General features: G+C 38.8%; 1 protein-coding gene across 1 annotated transcript in view; it reads right to left on the reverse strand.

Moving 5' to 3' along the window:
• LOC124596072 (hepatocyte growth factor-regulated tyrosine kinase substrate) overlaps nucleotides 1–21845 on the reverse strand; it is a 114053-nt gene that overhangs the window by 65021 nt on the left and 27187 nt on the right. Inside the window, exons 4-5 of the mRNA XM_047135057.1 lie at nucleotides 6283–6471; nucleotides 4830–4979 (exon numbers count right to left, since the gene is read on the reverse strand). Of these exons, the coding sequence (XP_046991013.1) occupies nucleotides 4830–4979; nucleotides 6283–6471 (339 nt within the window). The remainder of the gene's footprint in view (nucleotides 1–4829; nucleotides 4980–6282; nucleotides 6472–21845) is intronic.

Genomic DNA, 21845 nt, shown 5'->3' on the forward strand with positions numbered 1-21845 from the left:
ATATCAATAACTCAGATGGTAAACCAGCCCTAAGCAAAAAAGGGAAAGATGAAAGGAGTATATAGAGGGTCTATACAAGGGAGATGAACTTGAAAGCAAATTTATACAAAGGGAAGTGGATATAGATGAGATGGGAGATATGATGCTGTGAGAAGAACTGGACAAAGCTCTGAAAGATCTAAGTCAAAACAAGGCCCTGGGAGTAGACAATATTCCGTTAGAATTACTGGTAGCCTTGAGAGAGTCAACCATGACAAAACTCTTCCGTCTTGTTTACAAGATGTATGAGATAGGTGAAATAACCTCAGACTTCAAGAAGAATGTAGTAATTCCAATTCCAAAGACAGCAGTTGCTGACATGTGAAAATTACTGATCGGTTTAATAAGTCAAGGTTGCTGAATATTAACACAAATTCTATACAGAAGAATGAAAAATGGGTAGAAGCAGACCTCGGGGAAGATCATTTTGGATTATGGAAAAATATAGGAACACACAAGCCAATACTGACCCTATTACTTATCTTACAAGGGAACTTCCCCATCGCACCCCCCTCAGATTTAGTTATAAGTTGGCACAGTGGATAGGCCTTGAAAAAACTGGACACAGATCAATTGAGGAAACAGGAAGAAGTTGTGTGGAATCATGAAAAAAAAAATAATCAAAATATACAAACAGAGTAGTCCATGCGCAAATGAAGGGTGGACCAGGATATTATACAGACTGGGTGGGTGGTAGAATACCACTATGGGATGGCTGGAAAGAATTGTGGGTAGGATGCTTCTCACTTTCAGGCATGATGACAACTAGTAAAAGCCCTGGTAAAGGATATAGTTTAGTTTGTGAAAAGTAACATTGCAAAATTCAGCAAAAATGTTAATGTCAATAACTATGACACAGAAAATGAATTTGTTCACACATTGTGTATGTCTTCCTTTAAAAATGAATTATTTAAACAAAGTATACCAGGTGTAACAATAAAGTAATGAGACTGATTTTCTTTGCAAGATGTGGGAACCTTGCAGGCTTGCGCAGGCACAATATGTTTAACCTTTGTCTATAAGCTGCTTCTAGTCCAAGTGGCACATCGATGCAACTGCTCAGTCGTGAGTTGTGCTGTAATAAGTTAACATGTGTTTGTGTCTCTCGTCACAGAAATGGAACTGCATAATATTGCGCAACAGTATGCCATTTCTTTTTGCGTTAAATTGGGTGAAAACGCGACAACAACTTACGGTAAGCTTCAGAAGGCTTTCGGAGAAGAGGTTCTGTCAAGAGCTCAAGTTTTTCATGGCATAAAATGTTTAGTGAAAGCAGAATGAAAGTTGAAGATGAAGACCGCAGCGGACGACCATCAACCTCATGGATGGATGTCAACTTGGCCAGGGTGCATGAACTCTTACGATCTGACCAAAGATTATCCATGAAAATAATTGCAGAAGTGAACGTCAATCGAGAAATGGTTCATCTAATAATAACTGAAGATTTTTGTGCGAGAAAGATTTGTGCAAAAATGGTCCCCAAAAGTCTCACACCACAACAGCGAGAAACACAGAAAAATGTGGCAGCCGACCTGTTAGAGCAAACGGAAATCAATCCAGAATTGTTGAGCCGTGTTATTATTGGTGATGAAAGTTGGTTTCTTCAGTATGATCCAGAGACAAAACGCTGAAGTTCCCAATGGTGCTCAAAGGGATCACCCAGACCAAAAAAAGCTCGCATGTCAAAGTGAAATGCATGCTTGTGTGCTTCTTTGATTCCAAAGGAATTGTTCATAAAGAGTGGGTGCCTCCTGGACAAACATTTAACCAATATTACTAAAAAGAAATTTTAGAAAGACTTCGTAAAAGAGTTCTTCGTGTCCATGCCAACATTGCTGATAATTGGATTCTACATCGTGATAATGCGCCATCCCATACTGCTTTGTCAGTACAGCAATTTTTAACCTCAAAACAAATTTCAGTACTACCACAGCCGCCTTATTCAGCAGATATCGCTCCGTGCGACTTTTTTCGATTTCCAAGATACAGAATGGCGGTCAAGGGACACCATTTTCAAACAACACAAGATGTCCAAAAAGCTGTGATGAGGGTCTTGGAGGATATTACAGAAGATGAGTTCCAGAAATGTTACCATCAATGGTAGAAGCACGGGAAAAAGTACGTGCAATCAGAAGGGAACTACTTTGAAGGAGACACTAGACTTGACTAAAAAGGTAAGCAACATTTTTTTTCACATCAGTCTCTTCACTTTATTGTCACACCTCGTACATGTAAACAACAAACTACCAAGAGAAATACAAAACATGAAGTCTAACACTCAGTCTTCTTTACATCCTACTGACTCATCTATTTGATGAAACATTACCTTCATTCTTTCTGTTGTTTATATTACATTAATAACTTCCCAAGCACTTTATTTTGGCCCGACCAGTGTTCAGGTAGAAGTTCCTAAGAATGTATATTTGGAGCACAGCATTATATGGAAATGAATCGTGGACTGTGGAAAATCTGGAAAAGCAGACTCTAAGCATTTAACATATGCCACAGTAGGATATTGAAAATTAGATTAGACTGCAGAATCGGTGAGAAGAAGATGTTAAAATATCAAGGAATAATTGTGCTTGAGGTGGTAAAAACCGTAGGGAAAGAAAGAGATTGGAATACATCCAACAAATAACTGAGGATGTTATGTGCAACTGCTGCTCTAAGATGAAAAGGTTGGAACAAGAGTGGCATTCATGGCAGCCTGCATAAAACCACTCAGCAGACACATCTCTTCCATTCCCCTCCCCTCCCCTCCCCTCCCCTCCCCTCCCCTCCTCTCCCCTCCCCTCCCACAAAAAAAGGAGAAAGGCTCAATGAAGAGGAAATAATTTGATTTACACTGTCAAGTGATAACCCTGAGGGGTCAATACTTTGCACGAGTTGAAAACAACCACATACACACCAGATAGCTGTTTCAGAAACTGCAGCCAATGGGAATCTACGTGCTATCCAATCAGAAATGAAGAAGGCAGCTACCAACAGTATTCACAGGCCTGAAAGCTAGGGGCATAACTGCACAATAAAAGACATTACATCCAACGTACAGGGTGGCCTGCTTAAACACTTCAGTGCAAATATCTCTGAAACAAAAATAGATAATGAAAAAACATTTTCACATGATAATAAATACTACAAGACATTCTATAACATGAACAAATATTAGTTTCAACAAAGACTTATGTTTTTTAAATGGGCACCTCGTACTATTTCTAAAGCAAATCAATAACATGAAAAACCACAAAAAGAATGGCACTGGTCGCACCACAATACGTCAATTACATCCCGAGAAATTGTAAAATGGAGTTGACACTTGAAATAAATGAAATGCATCGCTGTTGCACATCTCAAGACATAAGTGTGAATGCCACACTGCTCATAATCGCAATGTGATTGATGTACTTAATCTTACTTTCACAAAAACGTAAATATGAGCTGAAACATATATTTGCTTACATTTTAGAATGTCGCATAGTATTTACTCTTAAGAGCCCTGCCTTACACTCATACCCACGAAATCGTTTTTCAATATCTATTGCTCTACCAGAGATATTTGAGGTGAAACATTTAAGTGGACCACCCTGTACATGCGAAGAAAGACAGTAATGTACTATTTATTTTTATTACTGTTAGCTCTATGCACTTTGTCTGGTAATAATTTCCCAGCCGAGCCACATTGCAGGAGATGAGTTACAGGGTATAAGTGATACGAGTGTAGCTGAAAAGGAACATTGATTTCTATGTCACCAAAATCTCTAAGTGCTGGACTTGATTTTATCTACTATACCATACAATATTAAATTTTAAGATATATGCCTGGAACACTCCAAGACACCTATGAACTGTTTACAAGTACTTAAAAGAGGGAGCAGGGATTGGAAATTTATGTGATGTACACCTTACCTTCATCAATTTCTTTGAATAGACTAATTTGTCAGAGTGACAAGGGTAAAGAGACAAAGATCACTCTCACTTTGGAAAAGATTGGCCCAGAGGATTAATATAATGCACTTCAAGGTGAACTGCCCAATTGAACTTAACAAGACAAAACCATTCCTAAAACCATGAGCCACGTAAATTCAAACAATAAACTTGTAAATCAGCTAGCTAAGTACAATGCAACAATTAAATAATTTTACTGATCAGTAACAATTTGGTGATGTTTTTGTTTTCCACATTTTATATACAGCAGTAATAAAGTGCAGAAACTTCACAACTCAATTTCCTGACAAAAAACAGAAATCCACAAATCAATTTCCTGACAAAAAACAAAATCATTATCTCACATGAAGTTCTCAGCTACAATTCCAGTATTGCAAATATCTTTACTAACAATATGGAAACATTTTTGTATAAAAGACAATGTTTCTGCCATGACCATAAATGAAAATTCTATTCAACAAACATTCCACTAGTCTTTCCCACAAATATAAAAAAAAAAAACATCAAGTACTAACAATAGGGCTACTTGAATTTATAATACATTTCTGTCACAGTCATCCCACACAAATTCTGAAGCTTGTTAATTCAGTGTAACTGTGAAGGAATGAGTTTGACAAATGAGGCTTAACTTTTGAGGAATTCTAAAAGTAGAAAGCCTAGTTTGTTAAATATGATAACAAATTGAACAAATTAACTTTAATAATTCAAATAACATTTTTTCCTGAATGATCCTGCCAACACTGAAATAATTTTGTAACATGACAGGACCAATTCCATTACCAAACTGGAGTTAAAACTTGTATCTGTTACAATTTAAACTAACAGCTATACAGAGTGAAGCTTACCTTTCGCTGAACCACTCCAAATGAAACACGACAACGATGGCAACAATCACCATCTGCCCATTCTGGAGCAGTGTCTGCAGAAAACATGGCATCACTCTCTTTCAGAACCGGAAATTTGTAGCCCTCAGTTTTCATAATATTTAGTGTGTCCTGCAATATTGAAAAGATTCCTGTAGCTAAATACCTTCATCAGAGTAATACAGCCAGTTCTGGATACAAATTAATTATAAATATCAAGGACAAGATTCCTATGCGAGCATAAAATATTGCATAGGCTTGAAAAACAAATGTTTGTTTGAAAACTTTTCTCATAATTACAATATTGCATAGAAACAAATTACAGCAATTTTTCACTGCTCAACTTTTATTTCCACACAATGATAAATGTTCTTCAACACCAGTATGTATCAATTAACAAAAAATATTTGGTTCAATGAAAAAATGAAGAGACACAAAACGAAGTTGTATCCTACATAACACTACAGTTATTTACGTGTAGCCACTAGCATTTAATAACACGACTGCATACATATGCAGAAATATGTGAATTATATTATTCAGCGCTTACTTACAAAGGGCACAGATGACATTAGAGTATGGCCTACATAAGTGGAAACACGCATACAAATGAAGACAGACTTGCAAACATACCAGTAATGACAAAAATGAGGAATAGCAAAAAAGTCTTGCTACTGAGCGAGAACATACTATTAAAAAGAAAATACAACCAACAGCTAAACAAAAGCATAAATTCAGGTGTGAGTAAAACTGGTATAGAAGTAAAAACTGCCTTGAATCGGACAAAGAATTTACTTACTGTCACATTGCAATATATAGAATCTGGTGGCAGGAGGAGTAAATAAATTATCAGCAGAAATAACCAAGCAATACAGTTCAACAGGCAGAGGAAATTATTTCAAATAGCATAGGAGTAGAAATTAAAAATAATCTACTAGAAACATTTTTTGTTGAGCATACTATTGTATGAGAGTTAGACCTGGAGAATGGTAGCACTGAAAAGGAAAAGAATAGGAACCATCACACAAACAAACATGGTGCTATCATTGAATCCTGAAGGTGTTTTGGGTGAAAGGAGTAACACATGAAGTGCTGAAAAAGTGGAAATGACACTAGATCTGTGGAGGGAAGAAACTTGGGACAGGATCCATTTTAAGACCTGCTAATATAGTGAAGTAATACTGAAAGGTACAGAAGAAGTAAAAAAACAGCATAGCAAGACCCAGGAAGGAATATATATATTGACCAACTGATGACAGATAAAGGCTGCAACAGCAACCATCATACAAAGACATTGGCTACAAATAGAAAAATGTAAAAGATCTACAGCAAATCAACTCAAGAATTGAATAGGGAAAAAAAAAAGAATCCTGATATTAAATTAATTGCTAATATTAAGAAACATTTATGTGGAAAATAAAAATGTTATTCTCACCTGTACTGCTCTGTACTTTGGGCTATTTCTAAAGGCATAAGCCCATGCTTGAATCATTTCTAATACTTTGTTTTTAACATTTTCATGGTTTGTTGTTTTTACTAATTCACGCAGCTGCTCCATATACTGCTTAGTGCCAATTTCATCATGGATAAGGTGACCACAATTCTTCACGCACGATTCTAAAACCTGGATACAAAAGCATTTTTTTAATTTCACAAAAAAGAGCACTCCAATGTACTCAGAAAAAATAGAAATACCAATAAAAACTGAACACCAGATCTTCCCAGTGTTTTTCCAACAACAAAAGCTAACCGTTCAAATCACAAGTTTAGTTTGTGCAGAATCTATGTCTTCCCAATAGAGCAAGCCAATATACACAAAAATCAACCAATTAACAAATAATGGCAAATGGAGTTTCACTATAAAAGCTGATTTACAAATCAAAGCATCACACCTGCACAGTCTACAAGAAACTCAGAGCGATAAACCACGACTCATTAAAATATCCCAATAAAGCTATGAACTACATTTAATTTTTCTCATTAAAAGTCCATTCTTTAAAATTCAAGTGCAATTAGAAGACACAGTAAAATCCTGAAGTTATCAAAATGAAAGATACAATGTCCAGAACATTAAATCACAGGACACCATAAGGCTATAATGGAAACGAAAGCAGGAGAACACACAACATAAACTGCTGCACTAACGAGTCATGTGGAAAACTTTTTCCAGGCATTCCTCTGCTCCTCTACATCTACATCATCAATACTCTGAAAATCACCGGATGGTTTGTGGTAGATGGTACCTCTGGTACCCCCTCCTCCCCCCTCCCCCCTTTCCACTCGTGGACGGCACATGGGAAGAATGACTGACAGTAAGACTCTGTATTAGCTTTAATTTCTCAAATTTTCTTGTCATGATCATTTCAAAAGATGTATGTGGAAGGAAGTAATATGTTGTCCGACTCTTCCCAGAAAGTACTGTCTCAAAATTTCAATAGTAAACCACTCCGTGATGCACAATGTGTATCTTGTAGTGTCTGCCACTGGAGCAACTCACCAACGCTATCCTGCCATGACCTATCTAGTCTTCATTTTTGCCACCTATACAGAGATCTGCTTACTGAACCTTAAAGTTTCTCTCTGAAAGCCACTGGTTAAAAAGTTTACACACAATAAAAATTATTATAGCACCTAACAGAGGGTATGGAATATTATGTATGAGACTGAATCAGCCTGAGAGTTGGTAATCAAGTGTGCATGAGGTGTGCTTGCTTGTGTGAGTGAAAGATGTGTGCCTCTCTTTTACTGATGAAGGCTGTGGCTGAATGGCCAAAAGCTTCATGCGAGTATCTTAATTGTGGCTGTCTGCAACTTGATGTGTCGTCTTTATTGTAAGTAGCAATCTGTCTTTTACTACACTGTAGACTGAATACTCAATTTAATTTGCATTCCCAACCAGAATAAAGAAATATAATTGCCATTGGTGGATGTGTGGTTGGTTGGTTGATTTGGGGGAGAGGACCAAACAGCGAGGTCATTGGTCCCATCGGATTAGGGAAGGATGGGGAAGGAAGTTAGCTGTGCCCCCTCAAAGGAACCATCCGAGCATTTGCCTGAAACAATTTAGGGAAATCACGGAAACCTAAATCAGGATGGTCGGATGTGGGTTTGAACCGTTGTCCTCCCAAATGCAAGTCCAATGTGCTAACCACTGTGCCACCTTGCTCGGTGGATGTGCTGTATTGACAAGTGAACAGTCCAATGTGACACATCAAACTCTGCACTGATTTTTTTTTACACGAGAAGCACACACTGAAAGAAATACAAAGTTAAAATTTTAGCTGCTATGGCACACTGCAAGTACTTAAGAAACAGTCAAAAACTGACAAAACTGTAGCTCACCACATGGTTAGAGAAATGCACATCCCTACAATAGCTGTAGCAGACAATACGGCAGGCACATAGTCTTGGTTGACAGCACATTGATCAACAGGAGACAGCACGACTAATTTGTAAAGCAAGTTTCAGTTTCCACTTATAGTTTCTCTGACACAGTCGTTCATGACTGCTGTTTGACAGAATATGCAGCTCATTTAATATCCACAATAATTTACAGTTGCCATTGTAGTATTGCCAAGTGTTAACAATGGTGATAAAACTGAAGTAACTTTCTGGGGGTTTCCTTTGCATTTGCCTGTTAATAGCATCTGACTTCATGCATGTTCCAGAGTTCCACAGTAATGCGGAATCCAACTAATGTTTTCAACACTGCGAAGATGACATCTGAAGGACGTAGTATGCAATTGAAATCACCTACTTCACATGAAGACCTACACGTGTGATATTTATTAGTTTATTTCTTTGACATTCATTCAACTGATGTCAACATTTCACTAGAAATTCTGGAGGAAGAATTACAAGAAATAGAAAATAATTCTAACAGTTCCATGAACTGGGTTCAAATGATGACTGTTGTGCTACTACAGTACCTTCCCAGACCACAGAAAACATGTGCAGTATTAGCTTTCCGTTTCTGGTTAAATGAAGGTAGGAAAAAATGTTTAAAGTTAAGCAGTGTGCAAAGCCGGTTTCATTTCCTGAACTCTGAATGTGAACTGTATAAATGGAAGAAAGATATGCACAAAAAACAAAATATGCACTTTAATGAAACTCACAAAAGTGACAAAAATTATTTGAAAGATTTAGAATTGCTCGTAAGAGTGCTGCACCATTACCAAGGAACATCTACGAGACAGGGCCCTCTGAACTGCAGACGAGATGAATATTACAGATTTCCGTGCTTCTTTGATCTGGTTAATCTGATTCAGGGAATTATATGGAAAAAGAAGTTGCAAAATCATGAAGTTTACTAGAAGCAAACATGTCATTAATAGGTAACACAATAGAGAAATTTATAGCTGATGTGGAGAGGGGGGAAAAAAAGCCTTCTCGTTATCTCCTAAAATGCTGTGTATAAAGACAGTCAGGGTTTGTGTGAGAAACGTGTGCAAACCAAACATCATTTCTATTGAAGCTTGAAGCATAAGTGAGCTTCATGTCTATCTTCAGGAACCTCAAGGCAAATTAGCACCAAAAACTACTGTTTGGTAGCAAAAATCTTGTAATTGAAACCGAAAAATCTGGAGAAATGAGAGAGGAGACTTTTCAATACTACCTCTGAAATGTCTTCTTAGCATTTGCAGAAAATAATTCATTGCTTTTGTTGGAATGTTGGTCTGGACATAACACCACCTCTGTCTTTAGAAGAATGACAAAAGACAGTTAATATAATTCAGGAGCAATTCCGAACTAATAGTGTGATTCAGTCGCATCATAAAGAAATTTTTCACCAGTGTAAGGAATTTTCCAGAAATTGTCAGGTTACATAACTTCCAACATCTGCTTGTTATTTCAGGTTTATCGATAAAACAGTAAAGAAGAAATGAAGGAAGAATGGGTTTAACAACCCGTCGACATCAAGGTCATTAGAGAGAGAGAGAGAGAGAGAGAGAGAGAGAGAGAGAGAGAGAGAGAGAGAGAGAGAGAGAGAGAGAGAGCACTAGCAAAACCTCGTATTTACGTGAAGGACGGGGAAGAAAATCAGCCGCGCCCTTTCAGAGGAACCATCTCAGCATTTGCCTGAGGAATTTAGGAAAATCACAGAAAACATTAATTTGGATGGCCGGACGCAGTGTGCTAACCACTGTGGCACCCCACTCAATAGCAGAACAGTGAATTTGATCAAGTATGCCTCATACACGGCACAATATGCAGAACAACAGCCATGACCATTTCTTACCCCATGCACATTCTGTCTAAATAAAATTAGTAATTGCTGTGAAATGCCTGAAAGCATTAATCTGTCTTTCAACAGTTGTGCCTGGTACCCGGAAAATGTCAGTTTTCAGCATCCAATAAATACTTCACATTTTTGAGATGACTAGGAAATAATATACATTATTCAAACATTAATATAAGAACTGTGCTATACAAATTGTTATGAAATATTTCATGTCAACAAATTAAAAGTTCTGATTGATGGAAGTTGTCAGTAATATAACATCATGCACAGCCTTGTTTTCTTTTCTCTGCTAGTCACTTGTGTAACAGTTACACCTACAACAGTTTAGCTGATGATACTAACAGCAATATTTCCAAGAAATAATGATTTGAGATGCTTTTTGTTATGGTTAAAGTGCTTAAAATTCGCGTGTGTGCACTTTCGACTTTGCACTACACACTGTGTTCTCGTCATGACTGTGTCTGCTTATTCGCCAATTCCATGCTTGACAGGAATGGCTGTACAAACTGCCGTAATAAGCTGCTCTTTGTGTGGCACAGAGGAGTAACTTCAACATTTTTAAAAAAATACTTGCAGTGCATCTTAGCAGCTAAAATCACGACAATGCATTTCTTTTGGTGTATTCTTCCTGTGTGCAAAATTTCAGGGTAGTTTTCGACATGTCAGATTGGACCATTCCCTAGCGAGTTGTCATATAGTGTCTCCATTCACAACCATCTAACATCAGGCCTGTCATCACTTTACACAAATATGAAAAAACTGTCCATTTTGAAGTATTATACGACAAAGGAAACTCAAATCTGGCTGCCTGTACTGGGATTTGAAACCCATTTCTCCTTCATGTAATAAATTTAACTAATTTTGATTGATAGGAATGTAAAGGAAAATTTCAACATCTCCCATGCATTGCAGCCAATAACTCAACTGTGTGTTTAATGCTTTGTACTGAGCACCTACTGACTATAAGCATGTCACGTTAAAAAATATTTACAATTTTCAGATGATCTAAGCTACAACTGCCTCTCCAAGTTAAAATTATTTGCAGTACCTATAGTGTAAAAGTTATTCCACCATAGCTCATCTCATCACCAGCTCCCCCCCCCCCCCCCCCCCCCAATCTCTTTCAGATATTCTGGATCCCCTATCTTCCACTTCCAATATTTCTCACAGCTACCTCTTACTCTGCCCCCTGCTTAGGCGGCAGACACTTCCTGTACATACATCTATCTTCCACTACACTTGTATTTTGCACAAAAGTATTTTCTGCACTTAGACTAATACCTTAAGATGGGGAGGTCTGTACTTTAATGATCCACAGAGCTATGCTGGCAGGAGCTATGTTCTTGGTAGGGTCATTCATGCCCGAATGGTCAGTAGGTAAGATAGCAGACAAAAAGTTGTCTTCATAGGGGGCTCCCTTATTGGAAATCCATGGGTGGCAACCACCATGGGCCCTTAGCTACATCTGACATTGCCTCCATTTACTTGTGTAAGACTACTTCTGTTTTCTCCTCTTTCAGCCTCTCTTTGACAATTCTTGTTTTTTCAACCCCAACAGTATTAGGCCTTTCATTTGGGCACACCAAGATGCCTTAAGGTAGCACCTGGATTTCGCTAGGGAGGCACCAGTACCCTCTTCAAGAGGGACTTCACGAAATACAGAAAGGTGAGAAAGTATAATGATGTACAAAACATGGAAAAGACAAGAGACGTGGAATTGCTGAAAGTCTGTACCCCTGCTCCCCACCCCTTGCTTCATGGTTCAAATCCTGCAAGACACCTAGATGCAACACCTATCCCATGCATGCTCCCATCATCACCTACTCCAGTCCGGTCACAAGCATCACCTATTCCATCAAAGAGATGGCTACCTGTGAAACCCGTCAGGTTATCTACAAGCTAAGCTGCAACCACCCTGTTTTGTTCTAAATGAACACAACAACCAACAAGCTGTCTGTCCGCATGAATGGCCACTGACAAACTGTGGCCCAGAAACAGCTGGACCACCCAGCTGCTGAGCACACTGCCCATCACAATGCCCTTCATTTTAATGATTGTTTCACAGCCTGCGCCATCTGGATCCTTCCAACCAACACCAGCTTTTCTGAAATGCGCAGGTGGGAATTCTCCCTGCAATTTATCCTACTTTCCCGTAACCCTCCTGGTCTCAACCTTTGTTAGTCATTGTCCTTCACCCGCCTATCCCTTCCTTCTCCCACTCCACAGCCTTCTATTCTGTAAGTGCTCCAAGTGTCTCTCCCCCCCCTTCCCCCCTTTTCCATCTGCCCTCCGTCTAACTTCCTGTCTGCACCCAGTTTCCCTATCCTCTCTCCAACTCGTCCCTGAATGCTGCCACAAACAGCACTTTACCGAATCCCACCTGCACCCAGCTCTCCCTCCCACTCTCCACCCCAGCCCCCTTCTTACCCCCACCACCCAGACTGGTTCTCCCGTTATGTACAGTTGCTCACAGTCTGGCCTCGGCAGACATAGACGGTGTGTAACGCCGGAAATGCATATCCTCCTATTTCCATCTATCACACTATAAATTTTTTCTTTATTTTGTTACCTGAAGATATGACATTTCTGTGTCTTTACATATTTATGCATTTATGTCGATGTATAATTGGTTTGTTTTGAGAATATTATTTGTATTTATACGCTGGGTCTGGCCTAGGGAAAACTATGTTATCGAACGAATACATCGATAGGTCGTGTGGAGAACCAAAGAGTTTAGGATCTTTGGTAGTGTTAACTCTGCCGCATGGAGCGCGGGCAGGGGGAGTCTGGCTGGAGTAGAGCGGTGGAGCAGGTGTGTTGTGTGACGCTCCCGCGAGTTGCCCCACTTTCGGGGTTTTGCAGCATGTAATTGCGCTCGACTTGCTATGATAGTTTCTGACACGGTGTCGCGGACGGGAAGCATTAGCTGGCACACATCAAGAGCCCGTTTCGCCTGGTGACCGTGTCGAGAAGAAGGTGCGCCAACATCCAGCTTCTGCAACAGCGACGGCCGACAATGAGTGACTGTCGCCACCTCCTCGATCGACGGCTTCAAACCTTCAATCAACCAACAAGGAAGATTGGAAGCACGTAAAGTTTTAGAACTGTATGGCAGACCTCAGCTTTTAAAATTGTTGCATCACAAAATTACAGCAACTTAGCATGAACCTTTGTTGCTCATTGTTCCAATTCCATTACCAAGCAGGGTCCCTTCCTTTTCCGAAATGAACCCGAGTGTTGTTGAAATTCAGACGTCAGCATTAAAGTAATATCATTCCATTTCACTGCTCTAATTCCAAAGTTCAGTTAAAGTATTCATAGCTGGCTACAATATTTAGATTACACAAGCACAAATTAAGAGTGCGAGTTTCGTTACCGTATTTTAGCTTACCTGTGATTGCAGCTCAGCTTGGTACATACTAAATTTTACTATTGTTAATTGTTCAGAATCATTTAATTCAAGTTCAAAGTTAAATCTCTTATTTCTAAATTGCGTAGATTCAAGTAGCTTTTGAAATGATTGTTGAGGTAGCCCAAGACTAACCGTATTTTACTGAATTTCGATGTGCTTCAGAAACAAATCTCACTATTAATTTCAGTCACTAAATTAACTTTCAATTTTCCGGTTTTATTAATTCTTTTGCTAAATTAAGTCAGAGTGTAGCGAAATTTATTACTTCTGACAAACTTTCAGTTTTCACACTATACGTGTCAACTTTCAGTTGCCACGCTTCTAGTGCTAATTATATGTGTAATAACCTTTCTTTTTCAGTTATTATAGTAATTGTCCATAGGACTGGCGACCGTAATTTCTCCCAAATCTCAAATATCTAATTACCGCTAGTTAATTGTTAATGCAACGGCCACACATTTACTTTCTTTATTAACTTTACCCCTTTTCAAAATTAATTTCCACCAGTTTCATTTGCATTTTTCCTTTCATTTAGATGTAACCCTTTCCTCCCTCTTTACTGACAGATTAACTTCGGTGACGATTGCTTTTCCCAAATTTCCATTAGGTACACGCGGTTTAATTTTTCACTGTCATTAAGGTCGATAAGTGAGTGGGAGGTTACAAGTGGTCATGCACGTGTCAGCTGCATTTGTGTACATGTGTGTGTGTGTGTGTGTGTGTGTGTGTGTGTGTGTGTGTGTGTGTGTTTGCTTTCCAAAGCTTACGTATTTGGTAGCCTATTCATTGCGCCTGTTTGTGACTCAACATGGTGAGTAGTAGTCGTCTATCCTTTTCATAATATTGTCAATATTAAATAGCAGTGTTTTTTTTTTTTTTAAAAACCCTTGTAAATTATTATTAGTAAAAAGCAGACTGGATTTAGTAAAGGCAGATCACTCAGAGACAAGTAAAAGAGATAATATGGTAACATAACCTACAAACACAAATACCATTTATAGATCGGGATACAGTGTAGATGGCTGTAAGTGGAGGACCTGGGCAATTCTCAATACTGCCAAGAACTTTTTCTTGGTGGGAGTACTGGTAATGGGTAGTACACTTGGCCTCACGATGATGAGCTACTTCACTGAGTAGTAGCAGTTTCACAGACTGCAAAATCTTCAAAAAAGCACACTGAGAGTTTATTTGTTCATTAGTTCTTGGATGAAACCTTTCCAGGCAAATAGATTGAAAGAGACAGTCCAACATTGTGGCCACCACGTTCACCAGACATAACCCTTTAGGTTGGGTTACATTAACGATAAAATGTTCAGTTCACCAGTTCCTGATGAGCAAACTGTTATAGGACAAATACAAATAATATAGAGGTGGTGGGAGAACAGACATTGTCAAAGACATGGAGAGCAACTGAGTGTCCCCTAGACATTTTTTTTTTTTTTTTTTTTTTTTTTTTTTTTTTTTTTTTTTTTTTTTTTTTTGTGGTTTTAGGGCGCAAAACTTCTATGGTCATTAGCGCCCAGCCCGTGACGTAGGAAACAGGAAAAAAAAACGAAATTTAAAATCAGCAGCAAGGGGAACAAAGTCATAAAATTTGAGAAACTAAAGGCAGAAGGAATGCTTAAAAATCCACTATAGAAAGGGGTTGGTTGTCCCCAAAAAAAAATCAAATGACTGACGTCATTTCACTGTCACTAATAAACTGTAGAACGCGGTCAGCTGAGCGCATGTCATCTGCTAAAATCGACGATAGATCAGGCGATAGCTGTAGACGGGAGCGTAACGGCTTAAAATAGGGGCATTCAATTAAAAGGTGTCTGACCGTCCACAGCTGAGAGCAGTGGGGACAGAGTGGGGGAGGATCACCGCTTAAAAGATGTCGATGGCTACAAAGACAGTGCCCTATCCGGAGTCTAGCTAAAATTACCTCCTCCCGACGACGCGTTCGGGAGGAAGAGGTCCAAGCGCAAGGAAGGGCTTTCACTTCCCGCAATTTATTATGGGGAAGTGTTGACCAATGCACATGCCATAAATGAGCAACTTGGCGACATAAACCGCTCCGTAGATCGCTAAACGGAAGAGACGGAATAGCTGGCCGAGGAAGAGAGACTGCAGCCTTGGCCGCTATATCGGCCGCCTCATTCCCACAGATACCAGCGTGTCCCGGGAGCCAGAGGAACGCCACTGAGACGCCCCCCCGGTGGAGCAAGCGCAGACAGTCCTGAATCCGGTGGACCAGAGGGTGCACAGGGTAAAGAGCTTGGAGACTTAGGAGAGAGCTGAGAGAATCTGAGCAGATTACATACTGTATCTGCTGATGGCGGCGGATGTAGTGGACAGCCTGGAGAACAGCGTAAAGCTCCGCAGTATAAGCCCCTAGACATTCTACACACAACAAAAGGAGCACATGCGGAAGTGTGTCCACAAAATACTTTGAGAATTAAGCTACCAGTTCCAGCAAAATGATTACCGTATTTACTCGAATCTAAGCCGCACTTTTTTCCGGTAAAATAAATACTGGCACCAAAACCTCTGTGTCAGTAAAAAAAAAAAAAAAAAAAAAAAAAAAAGGTGGAAGAAGGGCTTTTTTCTCCGCTCTGAGTTTCGACCACTGCATTTTCATACATTATACAACGAAGTAAATACAAATTCCGTATTGTTCACCTTCGAATGCAGTAGCATTTCAATCCGACTGGCAAGACTGTTTGGGATGTTTGTCAATATGGCCAACTCTACGTTCTGAATTTTTTCCTGTGAGACGAGATGGTTGCTAATAGGAACTTTTATGAATTGTGAATCACATGCAGTATTCTCTTCACCATAAGAATAATACGAATATAAACATTTTGCCCTGTATTCTTTCGTGTTTGCTGCTATCTCATTTAAATCCTGTCTGCCTAATAACCTACGAAACTAGTGTGAGACAACAGCAAATGCAGAAGAATATACATATCATGTCATGTTTATATTCGTATTATTCTTATGCCTAATAGTGATACAATCAGAAATGGAGCACGGCAATTGACTAGATTTTTAGCTCTAAGATGACTAATTTCTGTGCAGAATGTAATGTACAAAAGAGGCGTCTGCATAGATTTTCAACGGAGAAAAATTTTCGCTAAACTCTCGTTCAGAACATCTATCATATGCAGTCTATTATTTGGTTCTTGTTGATCATGATCAAAGAAAGCAGCAGTGTAAGTAACAACAAATAGAAGTCTGTTGCCATTGTTTCGCTAATGAGACAATTCCTCTTTTTTTTTATTGTAAGCGGCGGTAGTGCGCACATAAGCAAGCCATGCCTCGAGCGGCGACAGGTCGTAAACACTCATTTTCAGAATGCGACAAACAATACATGACAGTACAATAATGCATTTTCAGCTTAAAGTGACGTAAACACTTTTAACAAAGAGAACGGCACTTATCAGATCAAAGAAAAATAAGCAACCGATTCAAACCAGATGAAGCACGTGAAAAAGGAAGGGTACCTGTATAAATACGGACGGAGTGCCTGACGCATAGCAATGGCTACCTGGTAAAGCTTAACTGCTAAGGTTCCGACTCGAACCAAACTACTGTAGCTGTATCATCATTCATTCGACCTAAATTGTGTCTCCTATTACAATAGACCAACTTTGTTTCGATTTGGAGGTGCGGCCTAAAACTTTTCTCTCCCCTTGAATTTCGAGTCTCAAATTTCAGGTGCAGCTTAGATTCGAGAAAATTTTTTTTCCTTGATTTCGAGTCTCATTTTTCAGGTGCGGCTTAGATTCGAGTAAATACGGTAGTAGTATCTGGTGTCATTCCTTAGATATAATTTTCTGTAATCAGGGAAGGGCTTGTACTCATCCTGCACAGGATGCGGCAACCCACGGTAACTTAAAACATGCTACTACTTCGCTTAATAAATGGCTGTGGTAAGCATCCAAAGGTCTGCATGTAAATAATCTTGTTGATGTTCGTTCCCAAAAATTGGTATTGTAATTGAAAGTACTTTTTAAATGTAAATAGTAATTTTATAAATAACTAAGGGAATAGTAGAGGGGATGAGTTGTCGACAGACGTATAAATAAGACTGAAAACTTAGCTTGTGTGAGTTCAGAAGAGAATTCCTATTCATCCCTCCAGCAAAGTCCCACAACCTGTTCCTTAAATGTTGCCTAAGCTCTGAAATCCCCCTCCTCTTCCCCTCAACAGCCTAAACATAAAATTCCTCACTCTGGATGCCACCCCTCTTCTCACAATGACCTTCAGGTTTTCACATTCCACCGATCCCTATTCATCACTACCTGATATTACTGAGACAAAGCTCCATGAAGCAGGCACTCCTGAGCCATCTCTGCTCCGCTCCCTCCATGAGATACTGTTATTATGCAACACCAACTACCAACACCATGTCGTTCAAATTGAAACTCTTCCCCTTCTACACAGGAAAACCTCAGATCACTTGCACATTAGTTCCCCAATCATACTGTAATCATCAGTGGAGACTTTATTATCTAATAATTAATTATTAAAACTGCAGTTCTGATAGTGGTGGGAGTTATGAGACATCCTGTGAAACTTTATGTAAAGCATTTTCTGAAAATTACTTAGAACAGATAGTTAGGAACCCCACTCATGATGTGAATAAACTGGATCTAGTGGCAACGAGCAGACCTAACCATTTTGAGGGTGTCCACATTGAAACTAGTGTCAGTGACCATGATGCAGTTGTGGCAACAATAATTAACAAAGAACAACTAAAACAAGCAGAAAAATACATATGTTCAGCACACTAGATAAAAAAATCAGTAGTGTCATATCTCAATGAGGAACCTGAAACTTTCAGCATATGGCAAGAGCATGCACAGGAACTCTGGCTCACCTTTGAAAGAATAGTTGAGCATGCACTGAACAGATATATACCCAGTAGAACAGTTCATAATTGGAGGCAACCTCCATGGTACAGTGTCATTGTAAAGAAACTTCTAAAGAAACAGAAATTACGGCTTAATAGGTGTAGAACAAAGCACAGAGTTATAGATAGAGAGATTCAGAATGAAACACATTGGGTTGTCAAGAAAGCAATGCATGATGCCTTCAATGATTGGCGTAATCTTCCACAGAACCCAAAGAAATTTTGGCTGTATGCAAACACTGTTGGTAGCACCAAAGTTCGTGACCACTCCATAGTGAATGAGACAGGAACTGAAATTGAGGGTATCAAAGCGAAAGCTGAAACGCTTAACTCCATTTTCAAATGTTCCTTTGCACAGGAAAACCCAGGCAAACTGTACCAATTTAATCCTCGTACTACTGAAAAGAAGAATGAAATAAGAATTAGTGTCAGTGGTGTTGAGAAACAGCTGAAGTTGTTAAAATTGAACAAAGCTCCAGGGCTCAATGGAATTCCTATCAGATTCTATATTGAATTTGCGGCTTAGTTAGCTCCTCATCTAATTATAATCTATCATAGATTCCTCTAACAATGCCCACTTCTTGTAAAGAGGCACAGGTCACACTGTCTTAGCATTTCTTCAAGTAACCACTCGTTTCTTCACTCCATTTTAGTTTTCTACACCTTTCATTTTCTAACCTATCTATTTTTCGTCATCCCCTTCACACCTCTGTTACATACAATGCACTTGGCTTTTCACTCTTATTAATGCGTGCACAGTGTTTTAGCAGTAATCTCTGTCTTACCTATTACCCTGTCTTCCACCTTTAAGCTTTCAAATCTCATCTAGTGCAGTCCCCACCAATCAATCTTTCCTCCTCATCCTGTTCGGTAAGTCTCCCCTGATCCAGGGTTCTGGGTGACTTTTCTGAACTCTGGTCCTTTACCTAAACCTCTTCAGTCCTTTCCCTTCACTCCTCTTACTTCTGCTGATGTAAAATCTTTTTTTACGTGGGTGTTCTGTTGATGCCACTTGGTGAGTAGATTTTTTATCTATCCCATTACCTTATATCACTTCATAGTGGAATATATACTAACAATGTTATGGAAAGGATAAACTGCTACTCAGCATATAGAGGAGATGCTGAGTCACAGACAGGCACACCAAGAAGACAGTTAAACATGAAAACTTTGGGCCAGTAGACAACAAAATCAGTGGCCAGAGATAGTTGTCATGTGTGCGTGAGCTGTTCCTGTGTGAATGTGTGAGCATTGTCTACTTTAGAAGAATATCTTTTGGCCAAAAGCTCGTGCTGAAAGCTCACATGTTTAATAGTTTTTTTGTTACACCTATATGTGACAACATCTGTTCTACATGATTATTAGCAATCTACTCTTTTCATAACATTGTCATTATTCCAGCACGGATTTTCCACTGTTGGAATACATATAATACACACACAGTATATGTGACAGCACAGGAGATTCTCTTCACCTACTGGTGATGGAGGAACAACTGCAGCAACAATGACAGAAAAACATTAGTGTAACTGCTAGTTTTTGGAACTATTACACAGATGCTTCTTCACAATAAGACATAAAGTAGGATAAAGTAACACAGGGGAAACATTTATGTTTTAAGACACTACTCTTTATTGACCCACAGCTAGGAGGAACTCACTTCCGCAAGAATTCTGTTGGCATAGATGGTATCTCCTCAAGATTACTGAAGGAGTGCTATAAGCCAATAAGCAAAATACTGTGCCACATATTCAATGAATCCATCCAGCATGGGATTGCTCCAGGGACTAAAGTATGCTATTGTCAAACCTCTCTTTAAAAAAGGCGATAAAGCCGATGTTACCAGCTATCAGCCTATCTCCCTTTTAACAACCTTTTCTAAAATTCTTGAGAAATTGGTTCAGAAAAGACTTATTGAACACCTCATGCATTATAAGGTATTAAACAGTAGCCAGTTCACATTTCAACAGGGTGTATCAACAGAACAAGCTATTTTTTCCTTCACCCATCAAATCTTAGAGTCATTTAATAATAAATTATCTCCTGTTGGTATCTTCTGTGACCTTTCTAAGGCCTTTGATAGTGTTAATCATGAAATCCTCTTAGCAAAGGCTGAATATTATGGTATAATTGGCTCAGTTGACTCATGGATTAAATCCTACCTAGCTGGAAGATAGCAGAAGGTCATGTTGAATGACTCTGAGGGGTACTCTGTGTCATCTAGCTGGGGCTCTATTGGCTGTTCCTCAGGGCTCTGTACTTGGCCCCCTTCTCTTCCTCATCTTTAGCAAAGACCTTCCCTTGCATACTAGCTTTAAAACTCACTTTACTCTGTTTGCTGATGACACTTCTATTCTCATCAACAAAACTCCCAACCTCAATCTTGAGGAATCGACCAATATTGTCTTTAGTGAAGTATGTACTTGGTTTGTAAATAATGGGTTATCACTAAATGTTAATAAGACCCTGTTTGTGCATTTCCAAGTAAGGAAAGAAATTGAGGCTCAATTAAGTATTACATTGAATGGCAGTGAGTTACTAGAAGTTGAGTCAACCAAGTTTCTGGGTGTACACATTGACAACAGTATAAAATGGTCTGACTATATTTTGCACCTCCACAAAAAACTCAGCTCAGCAACATTCGCTGCTCGTATTATTTCCACTGTATGTGACCGAGACACCACAAAAACTGCTTATTTTAGTTATTTCCATGCATTATTGCTGTATGGTATAGTTTTCTGGGGTAATGAGCCACTATAAAAAAAAAAAAAAAAAAAAAAAAAAAATTCATTGCCCAAAAGAGAGTTATTAGGATAATGAGCGGAGTCCAGCCTAGACATTATTGTAGAAACCTTTTCAGGAAATTAGGGATATTGACAACCGCATGCCAATATATCTACTCCCTGTTATGTTTCATTGGTAAAAATGGACAATCGTACAAAACCAATGATTCATACCATACCCACAATACCAGGAGGAAGATGGACCTCCATTATGAATCAAAAAAACCGTACTATTGTACAAAAAGGAGTCCATTACCTGAGCTGCAAGGTGTTCAATGCTCTCCCACCATCACTGACATTACTTATCCATGAGCTTCCCAAATTTAAAACAACAGCTCAAACAGTATTTATTAGATAATTCCTTCTATTTGGAACAAGAATATTTCAGTAGAGTTAACTGTATTTGATTTTTTCATTTACTAATTTGATGTGCTATTGCGCATTACGATACTCACAATCACTGTTAACATTACTGTGTCTTTCATTTAGCTATTAAGATCTACCATATTTTTAATGTAATTTTTTCTATATCTATTAATGTGTATTTTGTCTTATACCAGATATCCTCTTGCAAGAGGTACTCTTATGTATTCCTTTTATATTATTTGTAATAATTCTGACACGTTCTACATCTATGCGAATGCCTCCCAGTATTGGATTT

This window comes from Schistocerca americana, chromosome 2, assembly GCF_021461395.2.
Source record: "Schistocerca americana isolate TAMUIC-IGC-003095 chromosome 2, iqSchAmer2.1, whole genome shotgun sequence".
In the NCBI taxonomy this organism is placed as follows: Eukaryota; Metazoa; Arthropoda; class Insecta; order Orthoptera; family Acrididae; genus Schistocerca; species Schistocerca americana.